The sequence below is a fragment of the Balaenoptera ricei genome, chromosome 12, assembly GCF_028023285.1.
Source record: "Balaenoptera ricei isolate mBalRic1 chromosome 12, mBalRic1.hap2, whole genome shotgun sequence".
Classification (NCBI taxonomy): Eukaryota; Metazoa; Chordata; class Mammalia; order Artiodactyla; family Balaenopteridae; genus Balaenoptera; species Balaenoptera ricei.
This window is the reverse complement of record NC_082650.1, coordinates 87,573,432-87,586,455: the sequence shown is the minus strand read 5'-3', so window position 1 is coordinate 87,586,455 and position 13,024 is coordinate 87,573,432. Positions and strand designations below refer to the sequence as shown.

Genomic DNA, 13,024 nt, shown 5'->3' with positions numbered 1-13,024 from the left:
TTTAATAAAAATTTGATAGGTTCTGTCACCTGCTAAAGCCGTCAGATCCAGAGCTCCTTACAACAATCTAGATGGGAAAGGGAAAAAAAAAAAAAGCATTCCCTGTGGAGGCCAGGTACTTGCAGGTTTTACATTCCATATTGGTTTTTAAGGATCCACGTGGAAAATGTGTAGTTGGTTATCTTAACATCACCACCCTCCGTGCAATTTGCAGAGAAATCAGTCTCATCTGTTGGAGATTGATGCTGTGTCTCCCTGCAACCAATTCCAGTGTTCACTTCTCCAAACTGTTGATCCAAAAAAACCAATTTGCTAGCAAAATCATCTGTTTTTCCTTTCAGGTATCAAACCACAACTTCATTTTCATACTCACAGACTAGAAAGGACAGAAAACATTTCTCCAGAATCAAATACTCAAGGTCTTTCCAAGCAGTGAGTTGAACCCAAAGATAGCACAGAAAGTGAAGGCCTCCTTGGAAACACTGGAGGCAATCCTTCTGGGCCTGGAAGATTTAGAAATAAAATTTAAGTCCTAACTTCCTATCTCCCCCTCCCAGTGCCCCAGGATCCACTAGCTCTGGAAAATATCATGGATTTAGGCACAGACATACGGATTTTTGGATTTTAGCAGTATTACAGAGAAACCTGAAACTCACCTGGGCCCGGCCCCTCCCCTCTGTGGCCCACCACACTCGGAGCTGGTGAAATGTGTTCCTGCAAGGACCTGAGAAGCTGGACTTAGTGCCAGCCTTGGGCCTTCTTTCCAAGTGAGCACAACCCTCTTAGGCCACATGTTCTATTTAACTTACTAGGGCTACTGTAATGAAGCAAACTGAGTGGCTTAACCCCCAGAAATGTGTTATCTCACAGCTCCGGAGGTGTTGACAGGGCCACGCTGTCTCTGGAGCTGCCGGGAGGGGTGTATTCCAGGCCTCACTCCCAGCTCCTGGTGGCTCCTTGGCTTGTAGTACCTCCAGCTTTGTTCTTCTTTCTCAAAACGACTTTGGCTATTCAGAGTCTTTCATGGTTCCACATAAATTTTAGGATTATCTGTTCTAGTTCTGTGAAAAACTATAATCGATATTTTGATAGAGGTTGCATTAAATCTGTAGATTGCTTTGGGTTGTATGGCCATTTTAACAATATTAATTCTTCCAGTCCATGAATATGGGATATCTTTCCATTTCTGTGTATCATCTTCATTTCCTGAATTATTATTTTAGGGTTTTCAGAGCATAGATCCTTCACCTTCTCAGTTAAGTTTATACCTAGGTATTTTATTCTTTTTGATTTGATTTTAAATGGGATTGTTTTCTTGCTTTCTCTTTCAGATAGTTCATTATTAGTGTATAGAAAAGCAACAGATTTTTGTATGTTTATCTAACATCCTGCAACTTTAGTGAATTTGTTTATTAGTTCTAATAGTTTTTTGATGGAGACTTTGATATTTTCTATATATAGTATCAAGTCATCTGCCAAAAGTGACAGTTTTACTTCTTTCCTTCCCATTTGGGTGCCTTTTATTTCTTTTTTCATATCTGATTACTGTGGCTAGGACTTCCAATACTATATTAAATAGAAGTGCAAAAACGGGCATACACGTTTTCTTCCTGATTTTAGAGGAAAGGCTTTCAGGTTTTCACTGATGAATGAGATGTTAGCTGTAGGTTTGTCATAAATGTCATTTATTATGTCGAGATATGTTTCCTCTACACCAACTTTGATGAGAATTTTTATCATGAATGGATGTTGAATTTTGTCAAATGCTTTTTCTGTGTCTATTGAGATTACCCTGTGATTTTTATCCTTCCTTTTGTTAGTGTGGTGTATCACATTGGTTGATTTGTGGGTATTGAACCATCCTTACATCCCTGGAATAAATCCCACTTGATCATAGTGTGTGATCCCTTTTATATATTGTTGAATTCAGTTTACTGATATTTTGTTGAGGATTTTTGCATCTATGTCCATCAGAGATATTTTCTTTTTTTGTAGTTTCTTCATCTGGTTTTGGCATCAGAGTAATGGTGACCTTGTAGAATGAATTTGGGAGTGTCCCCTCCTCTTCAAATTTTTGGAATAGTTTGAGAAGGATAGGTATTAGCTCTTCTTAATATGTTTGGTAGAATTCCCCTGTGAATCTATCTGGTCCTGGACTTTTGTTTGCTTGGAGCTTTTTTTTTTAATTACAAATTCAGTTTTGCTACTAGTGATTGATCTGTTCATTTAGTCTATTTCTTCCTTATTCAGTCTTGGAAGATTGTATTTTACTAGAAATTTGTCCATCTCTTCTAGGTTGTCCAATTTGTTGGCCTATAACTGTTTGTAGTATTATCTTAAAATGTTTTGTATCTCTGTGGTATCAGTTTTTATTTCTCCTCTTTCATTTCTTATTTTATTTGGGTCCTCTCTCTTTTTTTCTTGATGAGCCTCACTAAAGGCTTATCAACTTTGTTTATCTTTTAAAACAACCAGCTCTTGGTTTCATTGATCTTTTCTATTTTTTGTCTCTATTTATTTATTTCCTCTATGATATTTATTATTTCCTCCCTTCTGCTGTTTTTCTTTTTATCATTCCTTTAGATGAGAAGTTAGGTTTTTTATTTGAAGTTTTTTTGTTTGTTTGTTTCTTGAGGTAAGCCTGTATCACTATGAACTTCCCTCTTAGGACTGCTTTTACTACATCCTATAGAGTTTGGAAAGTTGTGTTTTTATTTTATTTATTTTTTTGTCTCAAGGAATTTTCTGATTTCCTCTTTGATTTCAGCATTGATCCATTGATTTTTTAGTAACATGTTGTTTAGTCTCCACATGTTTGTGTTTTTCCCATTTTTCTTCCTATAATTGATTTCTAGTCTCATACCATTGTGGTTGGAATAAATGCTTGATATATTTTCTATCCTGTTAAATTTATTCAAACTTGTTTTGTGGCCTAGCATGTGATCTATCCCAAAGAACATTCCATGTGCACTTGAAAAGAATGTTTCTTTTGCTCTTTTTGGATGGAATGTCTTATAGATATCTATTAAGTCCAACTAGTCTAGTGTGTCATTCAAGACTACTGTTTCCTTATTGATTTCCTTTCTGGATGATCTGTCCATTGAAGTAAGTGGGGTGTTAAAGTCCCCTACTATTACTGTACAGCAAGTCCCCTATATACGAACCTTCAAGTTGTGCACTTTCAAAGATGCAAACGTGCCTTCGCATGTCTGATCAGGTAAGTTAGTTCACATGTCTGGCATACGTTGTCATGTGCATGCATCCTCTACGAGTGGTTGAGCTTTTGTGTACTTTACTGTTCAGTATTGTATAGGGTACAATAGTACAGTATCTTTATTTCAAGCCCAGCATGTCCGGAAGCAAGTGTAAAAGCAGCGGTATATAGCCGATTGTGCTAGTTGGGCACCTAGGCTAACTTTGTTGGACTTACAAACAAACTGGATTTACAAATATGCTCTTGGAACAGAACTCATTCATATGTAGGGGACTTACTGTACTATCATTTTCTCCCTTCCTATCTGTTAATATTTGCTTTATATGTTTAGGTGCTTCTGTATTGGGTGCATATATGTTAACGAGTATAGTATCCTCTTCTTGCATTGATCCATTCATCATTATATAATGCCCTTCTTTGTCTTTTGTTATTGACTTTGTTTTAAAGTCTATTTTGTCTAGTAGGAGTATTGCTACCCCCACTTTCTTGTCACTTCTATGTGCATGAAATATCTTTTTCCATCCCCTCACTTTCAGTTTGAAGTGAGTCTCTTGTAAACATTATATAGATGGGTCTTGTTTTATTTATCCAATCAGCCACCCTATTTCTTCTTATTGGAACATTTAGTCCATTGACATTTAAAGTGAACTAACAGGTATGTACTTACTGCTGTTTTGTTACTTGTTTTCTGGTTGTTTTTGTAATTCTTCTCTGTTCTTTTGTTATTGTAGTTTCTTCCCTTGTGGTTTGATGATTTTCTTTAGTGGTATGCTTGTGTTCCTTTCTCTCTAGTTTTTTGTGTATCTATTTTAGGTTTTTGATTTGTTGTTACATATATGTTGACCGATAACTATTTCTACTTGTTTTAAACTGAGAGTCGTTTAAGTTCAGTCACATTCTAAAAGATCTACATTTTTTATTCTCCCCCCACATTTTGTGTTTTTAAGGTCATATTTTCCATCTTCATGTTTATCCCTTCACTGTTTATTGTAGTTGATTTTACAATTCTTTTCTTTTAATCTTTGTACTAGCTTATTTAAGTTGTTGATTCACAGCCATTACTATATATTTATCTTTACTGGTGGGATTTTTCCTTTCCTGTAGATTCTTCCTTCTTACTGTAGCCTTTTCCTTTCCACCTAGAGATGACCCTTTAACATTTCTTTTAGGGTAAGTTTAGTATTGATGAATTTTTAAAATTTTTTCTTATCTGAGAAGTTCTTTATCTCTCCTTCAATTCTAAATGATAACCTTGCTGGGTAGATTATTCTAGATTATAGGTTTTTCACTTTCAGCACTTTCCCTTTTGGCCTGCAAAGTTTCTGCAGTAAAATCAGTTGATAGCCTTATGGGGGTTGCCTTGTATATGATTCTTTGTTTTTCTCTTGCTATCTTTAGAATTCTCTCTTTAACTTTTGCCATTTTAATTATGATATGTCTTGGTGTGTGTCTATTTGGGTTCATCCTGTTTGGGACCCTCTATGCTTCCTGTATCTGGATATTTTTTCCCTCTTCAGGTTTGGGAATTTTTCAGCCATAATTTCATCAAATACATTTTTTTACTACTTTCTCTCTCTCTTTTCCTTCTGTGTTTCCTATAATATGAATGTTGGTATGCTTGATGTTGTCTCAGAGGTCCCTTAAACTGTTCTCACTTTTTAGAATTTATTTTTCTTTTTGCTGCTCTGATTGGATGATTTTCATAGTCTGTCTTCCAGATTACTTATATGTTCTTCTGTATCACCTAGTCTGCTGTTCATTCTTTCTAGTGTGTTTCTTTTTTACTCATTTATTGTATTCTTCAGTTCTGACTCATTCTTTTTTATATTTTCTAGTTCCTTGTTAAAATTCTCACTGTGTTCATCTATTCTTTTCTCTAATTCAGTTATTATTCTTATTACTAATGCTTTGAACTCTTTAGCTGATAAATTACTTATTTCTGTTTAATTACTTGTCTTTTCAGGGGTTTTCTTTTGTTTCATTTGAACCAAAGTCCTCTGTCTTCTCATTTTGCTAACTTTCTCTGTTAGGTGAACCAGTTACCTATATGGTCTTGAAGGGGTGTCCTTTTGTGGGAGCTTCCCTCTACAGTCTGCATGTGCCCAGTGGCTTTGCGGGGAGAGCTGGATCCAACCTGAGCCTGAGGCACGTCTTCCTCCAGGGTGTGCTGGCCGCTCCCACCTTGGTAGGAAGTGGGGCTGGAGATGGAGGGTCTAGAGCTAGAGCCAGGTGTGATTCGGGGCTTCTCCTCTGCTTAGTGACCATCACCGCCCCACTGGGGAGTGGGGGCAGTTTCCCGGTTGCTGGAGCAGAAGCCGCGAGGGTCAGGTCTGAGACGGCTCTGTTCCCTCTAAGAGTGTGCTTTCCCCTCTCCCACCACCACCACCCTTGCCCCAGAGGGGAGCAGTGTTGGAGCAAGAGGGCCTGGAGTGGTTGCTCAGTGTGGGTCGAGGTGCGGGCTGTGGTGTTCCTGGCACCGTTAGAGTTCTGGGCAGCCCCCAGTCTGCTGCCTCCAGGGGTGACAGCAATGGCCACTGTCCCCCGACTCAGATGCTGTACCAGGTCTAAGGCAGCTCCATCGCCCCACAACTGTGCACCCCCCTTGGCTGTGGCAGTCCTTGCTCTAGTGTGGAGCTGCACCACAGAGCCAGTGGGCTGGTCCAGGTGCTCAGCTTGGGCTGGGGAACCTGCAGGCATGGCCGCAGGTCACCAGCCAGAGTCCTGGGTAGTTCTCATCTGCTTCCTCCGCCTTGTTTTGGGAGTAAGCGAGCGTGTGCACACGCTTCACAAGCAGACTCTAGGTTTCTTACAGCCCCGCTGTTAGGGCCACTGGTTTGCAAACCCGCTAAGGGGACTCTTCCTCCTGATGTCAGACCCCAGGTCCGGGGCACCCAAAATGTGGTTCAAACCACTTGCTTCCCAGGGAGGGTCTCTGAGCCTGTGTAATCCCCCTTCTCTTCTGTGTCCCCCACTCTGGGCGCAAGTCCCAACCTTATCACCTCTCTTCCCTTCCTACCAGATTTCGTGTGGATCCTTCCTACAGCCTTGATTGTATAAGAGTCTCACTGTCAGTCTCCGGTTTGTTTTCAGTGAGAGTTGCTACACACGTGGATGTATTACCAGTGTGTTCGTGGGGGGAGGTGAGCTCAGCATCCTCCTACTCTGCCACCTTGATCTCCCCGGAATCCCTGAAATGTGCAGGCTGAGTAGCACACACGACAACCCTCGCCACTGCACCACAGAAGCTCTTCAACAAACACACTCAAGAGGGTACGACTGTTATAGCTACTCAAAAGGTTTACGAGAACCATTCAAATAACATGGCAGCAAGGCACAAAATGACCTCGTAAAATTAGAATAACATCTGAGGCAGAACCGTGGGTTCCAGAAACACAAGGACGATGTCTCATTATATCTGTAGAGCCAAGTAATTATCTGGTACAATTAACTTGGAGAAAGCGGAAAGGAGAATCTCACCTGTCAACAAGTAAATGCAGCTGAAGTTCCAGTTTGCCTCTGCGTTGAGTACTGTTAGCCCAAGAGTGGAGAACACCTACAGAGGCCACTGTGGGTCCTTGATTAGATGAGTTTCCTGACCTAGCTATGGAGTGAAGCAAACATATGGCACTCTGCTAGGCAGTAAATACCATGTTGTTTCTCTGGATCGGAAAGCCTCCAGAAAAATCAAGATTTTAGAACAATAGAGCGTATGGATAGAATAATATGACTCAGTGCTGCAGAGGCATTTCTTCATCCCTGAAGCATCTCTGATGCCCTTTAGGTTACCAGGGTTCAGAGGAGGAGGGGAACCTAAACCAAGGTGCTACACTGCGAGATGCTCTCAGCAAATGTACTTTGGGTGCTCTTCTGCTCTGCAAGCCAAGAACATGGGGCCTCCCAATCCAAAGACCACCTCTGGACAACTTGTGTCTCATACCAAGCACATTCCACCTTCCCCACACGTCGCAGCATAAGCAGAGCTAGGCAGAGACTCTGACAGGTTGTGCACAGTCATTGGCTCCAGGCCCAGGTGGTAGTATTTTCAGGAAATTCCTAGAGTTTCTGTGTTTCTGTGCAGATTGCTTTCAAACAACCTACCATTTTCTAACTGCTCATTCTTGCAATGTGCAGTCTTGGAGTGTTATACTTCATTTTCAAATATGTCCCTGTAATAATTTATAGCTCGGGATTTTGAGACAACCATTTTTATTTTCAATTTAGACATCTCGGATCAAAGTTAAGTAGGAAAAATGAGAGAATATCACAAGACCAGTAATAACAGCAGTTATAAACTATTTATTTTTAATTGGAGTAGCATGAGTAACATGGAGGCACATTTAAAATGTTAAACTGTAGCAACAGTGATCTGAACCAGTGCCTCTGTGTATTTTTGTTGTTTAAACATTTCTGTACTTTGAATTTTCTCTACCAACATATGTATTTTTAATTTAAAAAAAAAAAGTTCATGGGAAAAAAACATGTAAGTCAGAATCATTGGCTTATTTATTCAACAAATACTTGTTGAGTGCTTCCTATACGTTAGGTAGGGCACTAGGCATGGGGCGGCCATTCAGTTCCAGGCCATCATGGACCTTACATGCCAATGCAAGAGGTGCAAGAATTTTTAAACAAACACAACATTTTAAATATTAGTATTATGAAGGAGAAACACCATGTCCAGTGGGAAGGTATGAGGGGAACCTGGCTGGAGACCACAGGAAGCATTTTATCTCAATAGTTGAGCCCTGAGGGTTGAGAGGTTGCTAACCAGACAAAGAGGTGAGGACAGGTTGGGGAACTACAGGGAGGGACAGGAAGGATCTCGGTCCATTTGAAGAGCTGAGAGAAGACCTTAATATGACTCTGCTAAGGTTTTGAAGGAAGGAGGTCAGAATGTCATTTAAAGATCACTCTCCGACCTTCTATAGAGAACGTATGGTGGGGAGGGGAGCAAGAGGGGATTATAGGGCCAATGAGGGAGCCATTGCAATGATCCTGGCGAGATGTGATGGTGGCCTTCCCAGTGAAAGCGAGTAGAGTGGAGAGAAGAGATTTGGGGACAGAGGCAACCAGACCGGATGACATTGTCCTCGAGGAATAGAGGAGGGCAGAGTTAACAACGACACCCAGATGGAAGAAGAAAGAGCTCTACAGACGGGAGAGGATGAATTCAGACTTTCTTTCCTTGATTTTTTTCAATTATAAAATGAAATTACCACTCATTTTAACAAGTCAAACTGCAGAGATATATTAGGAAGGAGTTAATTATCATTCTCCCCCTTCTGGACTAACAAATGTTAACAATGTGCTATTCTCATCTTTCTCACTTATATTGCCTGTATTTGTTGTATTTTTTAATTCAGTTTTGAACTTGTCGAATATAAATCTCTTCTAGAATTCACAAGTGATATGGCAAGTAGAAAATTAGACATAGGGGTCAAAACCCAGAAGGGAGACGTGTGCTGGGTTTACAAATTTGTCTTTCTTGGTGTAGATGATGCCTAAGCTATGGGGTAGATAAGAGCACCTGGGACAAAACGTTGAGTCACAACAAGAGAGCTGGACCCAGTCCTGAGGAGGTCCAACCTTGACCATTTAGGAGATGGTGTGGGAGGAGAGGTCAGAGAGACAGGAGGAAACAGGAGAATGTGTGGGATACAAGTCACGACGTGCCAAGTGCAGCCAAGAGGGCAGTGAACGGAATATCCATTACATTGAGCAACAAGGATATCACTGCTAGCGTTAGACAGTCCTATCGGTGGAGTGGATGGGCACCGAGTGAGGCTGCTGGGCATTAATTTGAAGTATTGCTAATTCACCCCTGGAGACGTGTATTTCTCCAGCATCACCTCCTGGGGGGATGTCACAACAAGGATAGGTAGGGTCTCAATAGTTAGAGCTTTTCAGGAATATTTGACAGAACGTGAGAGAGGCAAACGGGATTAAATTGATATCCATAAAAAGCTGTTACTGTGCTGTTATCTCACTATTGCTATGTTTAATTAGGGACCGAATGTATTAAAAATAAATGGATTTTTGTCTTTTTATTTGTTTTATGTTTACCTAGGGAAACCTTGGTGAGCATGGAGCTGGTGGCCCAAAAGGAGAGAAGGTAATCAAATTTGCAAAGTGAGTAAAAACATCTTACACCAACTCACCCATTCACACGTCAGGGCAGCCCCGCTGCCCCGCGGGCTCCAAGTCAGCCTGCGGTGGACACGAGCCTCCCTGGCCTCCAAGAGAAGGCCCTGAGTAGCTGCCTACAGGAAGGGAACAAACACGTCCACATCGAGGGGAAATAGCTGTCACAGGTAAATGAAATTAGGACACACGTTTCGGTTTTTAATTAGATGTTTCATGGATCCATGTAGACGGCAAAAACAATCTGAAAGACCCTTTGACACGATGCCTGAGGCTCGCTATTTTTGTGCTTTCTTAAGTGTCCAAACATAAGCTGTCATGGGAGCACTTTTGGGTGGGGTTTTATCATGTACAGTCTCGGTTTAACCAAATAATTATTTCAAAACAGCTTTACAATTAAAATACTGACGAATTCGCACTGCCTTCTTATCATCGTCATTCACGGGTTTAATTATATTAGCTGTGAAAATGACAAATGCCCTTGCCTAGTCAAAAAGATGTTTCACTCCTGTTCGATCCTGCAGTTGGGATGACCTTGGATTCAGTGGGAACGTGCCATTGTCAGGAAAAAAAAAAATGCAGGAATGATACTCAATATTTTGTAATAACCTATAAGGGAAAAGAATCGGAGAAAATAGATATACATGTATGTAAAATCTAATCACTTTGCTGTACACCTGAAACTAACAACATTGTAAGTCAACTATACTTCAATTAAAAAAGAGGGGAAAAAATGCACACTAAATCCACAGACAGAGGCAAGTAGGTTGGAAATACTCTGCGGGAACATGGCCTGGGGGTTCTCTCTTCATTCATTCACCCAGTAAAAATTCTCATGATTGAGGGCAGGGTATTTCTACATGAATCCAAGAAAATATGACTTCTGTGCCTTATAAATCAGTGCAGCCAATCTATTCACAAGATCATACCTCCGTCACCAGAAAAAACTGCTAAAAGATAGTCTCAACAGAAAGTAGGGGCTTCTTATAGATTGACCATTGAAAATGAAATTTCCTGCAGATAAGTAAACAAATAAAACCTTGACATTCTTAAAAAGGCATCCCAGAAATTGATTATACAGCAATAATGTCATTTATGTGTCTTGGATTGTACTGCTAGTACATTAGCATTATTTCCTGTAACCAGATAGCTTACGGAATTCCTACACCACCATAAGGAACACATTATATTTTAAGCAATTACTGCTGGACACATGCAGACTAAGGAGAAAAAAAAAGAAAGCCACAAAGCTTGTCACTTAGGACAGCTGAGCAAAGAGAGTTGTGGCACTTTTAAAGTATTTAAATGATGATTCATTTCTTGAAACAAAACAGCTGGCCCCGGTTTTGCTATGTTCATTAGGAAACATATGTTACTTAGGAATTCTTAAGACCTCAATGATGAGAAATTTGATTCTGTCAAACAGGTGTATTTCAAACTCTAAAGACCCTTTCTATGGCTCAAAATCTTTTCTAATTGCTTCAGAATCTTAAGTGGAATTAGAAAAAGCCAGTGGCATGACTGTTCCCTCTTCCTGCCCAAAGAAATAACCCAGAAGAGTCTACAGAGAACCTGATATAAATGCCCATAGGAAATGATTTGTAAGACTTCTAATTAAAAGGAGAACGACTCTGCCAGTAAATAATGCATAGGATAAACTCAAAAACATAAGCACCACATTTGCTAGAAGAGTAGAATCACCTCTACCTATACACACTCACTTAGTACCTGGGCTGAATCTATACTTTTGTTCTTAAAATTATAATGCTGCTCATGGGTCACTGTAGTGAGAATTTAAAGCCCCTTCAAGCTGCTCTTTCAGATCTTTGCTTGAACCTGTGGTGGACTCTGGTGGTTCAGAGCTCCGGCTGCACGTTGGAATCCCCCTGAGGGCTTTTAGAAAGTACAAGTGCTCAGGTTCCATCTCCAGAGACTCTGGTGTGGGGCAGAGCCCATGTATATGGTTGATCTGGGGCGGCAGTGGAGTCGGGGGGTGGGGGGGTGGTCCATATTGCTATTATTTAAAAGAGCTTCAGGTGATTCTACCTGGCAGCCAGGGTGGAGAACCATTGAGTGCTAAAAAGATCCTGGGCTTTGGTATCAAAAGTTGATTGTGCCATTAACAACTCTGTCTCCTTGGGAAAGACACTTTATTTCTCTGAGCGTCAGTTTTCTCATTTGTGAAATGGACACAATCACATCTACACAGAGAATTGATGGCAGGCTTGAAATCAAATGAGATGAGATGAACTTGCCCAAAGCAAAATACCTGACACATATTAAGCCCTCACTAATGCTTTGCTCTTTCCTATCCATCCACTCCAAACTTTCTTTATTCTCATAAGGTATCGTTTGTCTCTTTTTGATATTAATAGTTAGTTGTTACCATCCTTAACACCCGGTCTTGATCATCTTGGCTTCTCCTGCCATAATGCTGAGACTCAATTTATCTTGTAGAATAAAAGATTGAACCAGAAGTACAATTTCAACCCATAACTGACTTATTGCTGTATCATACATCACTTCTCAACGCACTGGCTGGCAGAGTAGAATCACAAAACCAGCCTACCATTTGGAACCCTGCCTTCCAGTGAAGCACCAGAACAGATGCAAACAGCAGTAGGATGAACACACAAGTCACTCCTAGGTTAGCAGCCAAATCCTGTATCAAGAACACTGGGATACAGGAAGAAACACCAAGGAACACTACCGCCTTTTAATGGTAAATGACGATGGAGACCATGATATCCAAGTAACCAGTCTACCTGGACTGAAATGACGACCTGAGACTGATGGGATCTGGTGAGGGGATGGATGAAGCTGTGTTTGCAGGTCAGTCGGGGAGAACTGCTCCTTTATAGAGACGGTGGAATAGGTGACAGAATATCTAAGGACTCCTGAGAAATTAGCGGTGTCTTTTAGGGCAGTTGTCAGAGGGAAAAGATGGAGGCTCAACACCACCAGACCTTTCAAATAGCATCCAAGGTGTCAAATTAAATGACAGCCTTTCCTGAAGCTAAGTAAATTCGTCACTTGTCTTTCAGCTCATAGCCACAGTGATAAATCACTGAACACCCATTCTAACTATGAAAAACAACATACGTGTCTGTGCTTCAGGTGTGAAATGCTTTTGTTTGTGGAATTTTATGTAAGGGAACTGATCCCTAAGATTTCCTCCAAGCCCGGACACCCCTTCGTACCAATCAGAGGTGGACCAAAGCCTCTGTTGGGTCCTTCCTCTGCATTTCAATGGAGACCTGTATACATTGGTTCAAATACTTAGCAGCTGTAAACATAGTTACTCTTCCTCCAAGTATATTCCCCTCCCCTTACCTTTGGTATTGAGCAGATGTGACTTTTACAGTAATTTCTAGACCCTTTCCTTGATTTCTACATTTACTTTATGCAACTTACTAGGCATAAGTTTTTCTATCACACCTATGCACTGGGGCTTTTAGCACCTATCAAATGGGTAATAGGAAGGTCACCCTGTACAGCCTAACACTTGTACAAGGCCAATTGTTTATGTATTCTTTCAAACCAACAGCAATCAGCCCCTTAAATGTCTCCGCCAATTTCTTCCTCTTTGTACTATGGATAGAATTCAATATGTGTAGAAAAAAATGGCTTCTCCTACAATATGGTAAGTGCAAAACTGATGGTACATTA

General features: G+C 40.6%; 1 protein-coding gene across 2 annotated transcripts in view; it reads left to right on the top strand.

Moving 5' to 3' along the window:
- Positions 1–13,024, top strand: part of COL19A1 (collagen type XIX alpha 1 chain) — a 373,303-nt gene that overhangs the window by 285,405 nt on the left and 74,874 nt on the right. For both annotated transcript variants that reach the window (XM_059942115.1, XM_059942114.1), the window contains one exon: positions 9,282–9,326. In XM_059942115.1, coding sequence (XP_059798098.1) covers positions 9,282–9,326 — 45 coding nt within the window. The remainder of the gene's footprint in view (positions 1–9,281; positions 9,327–13,024) is intronic.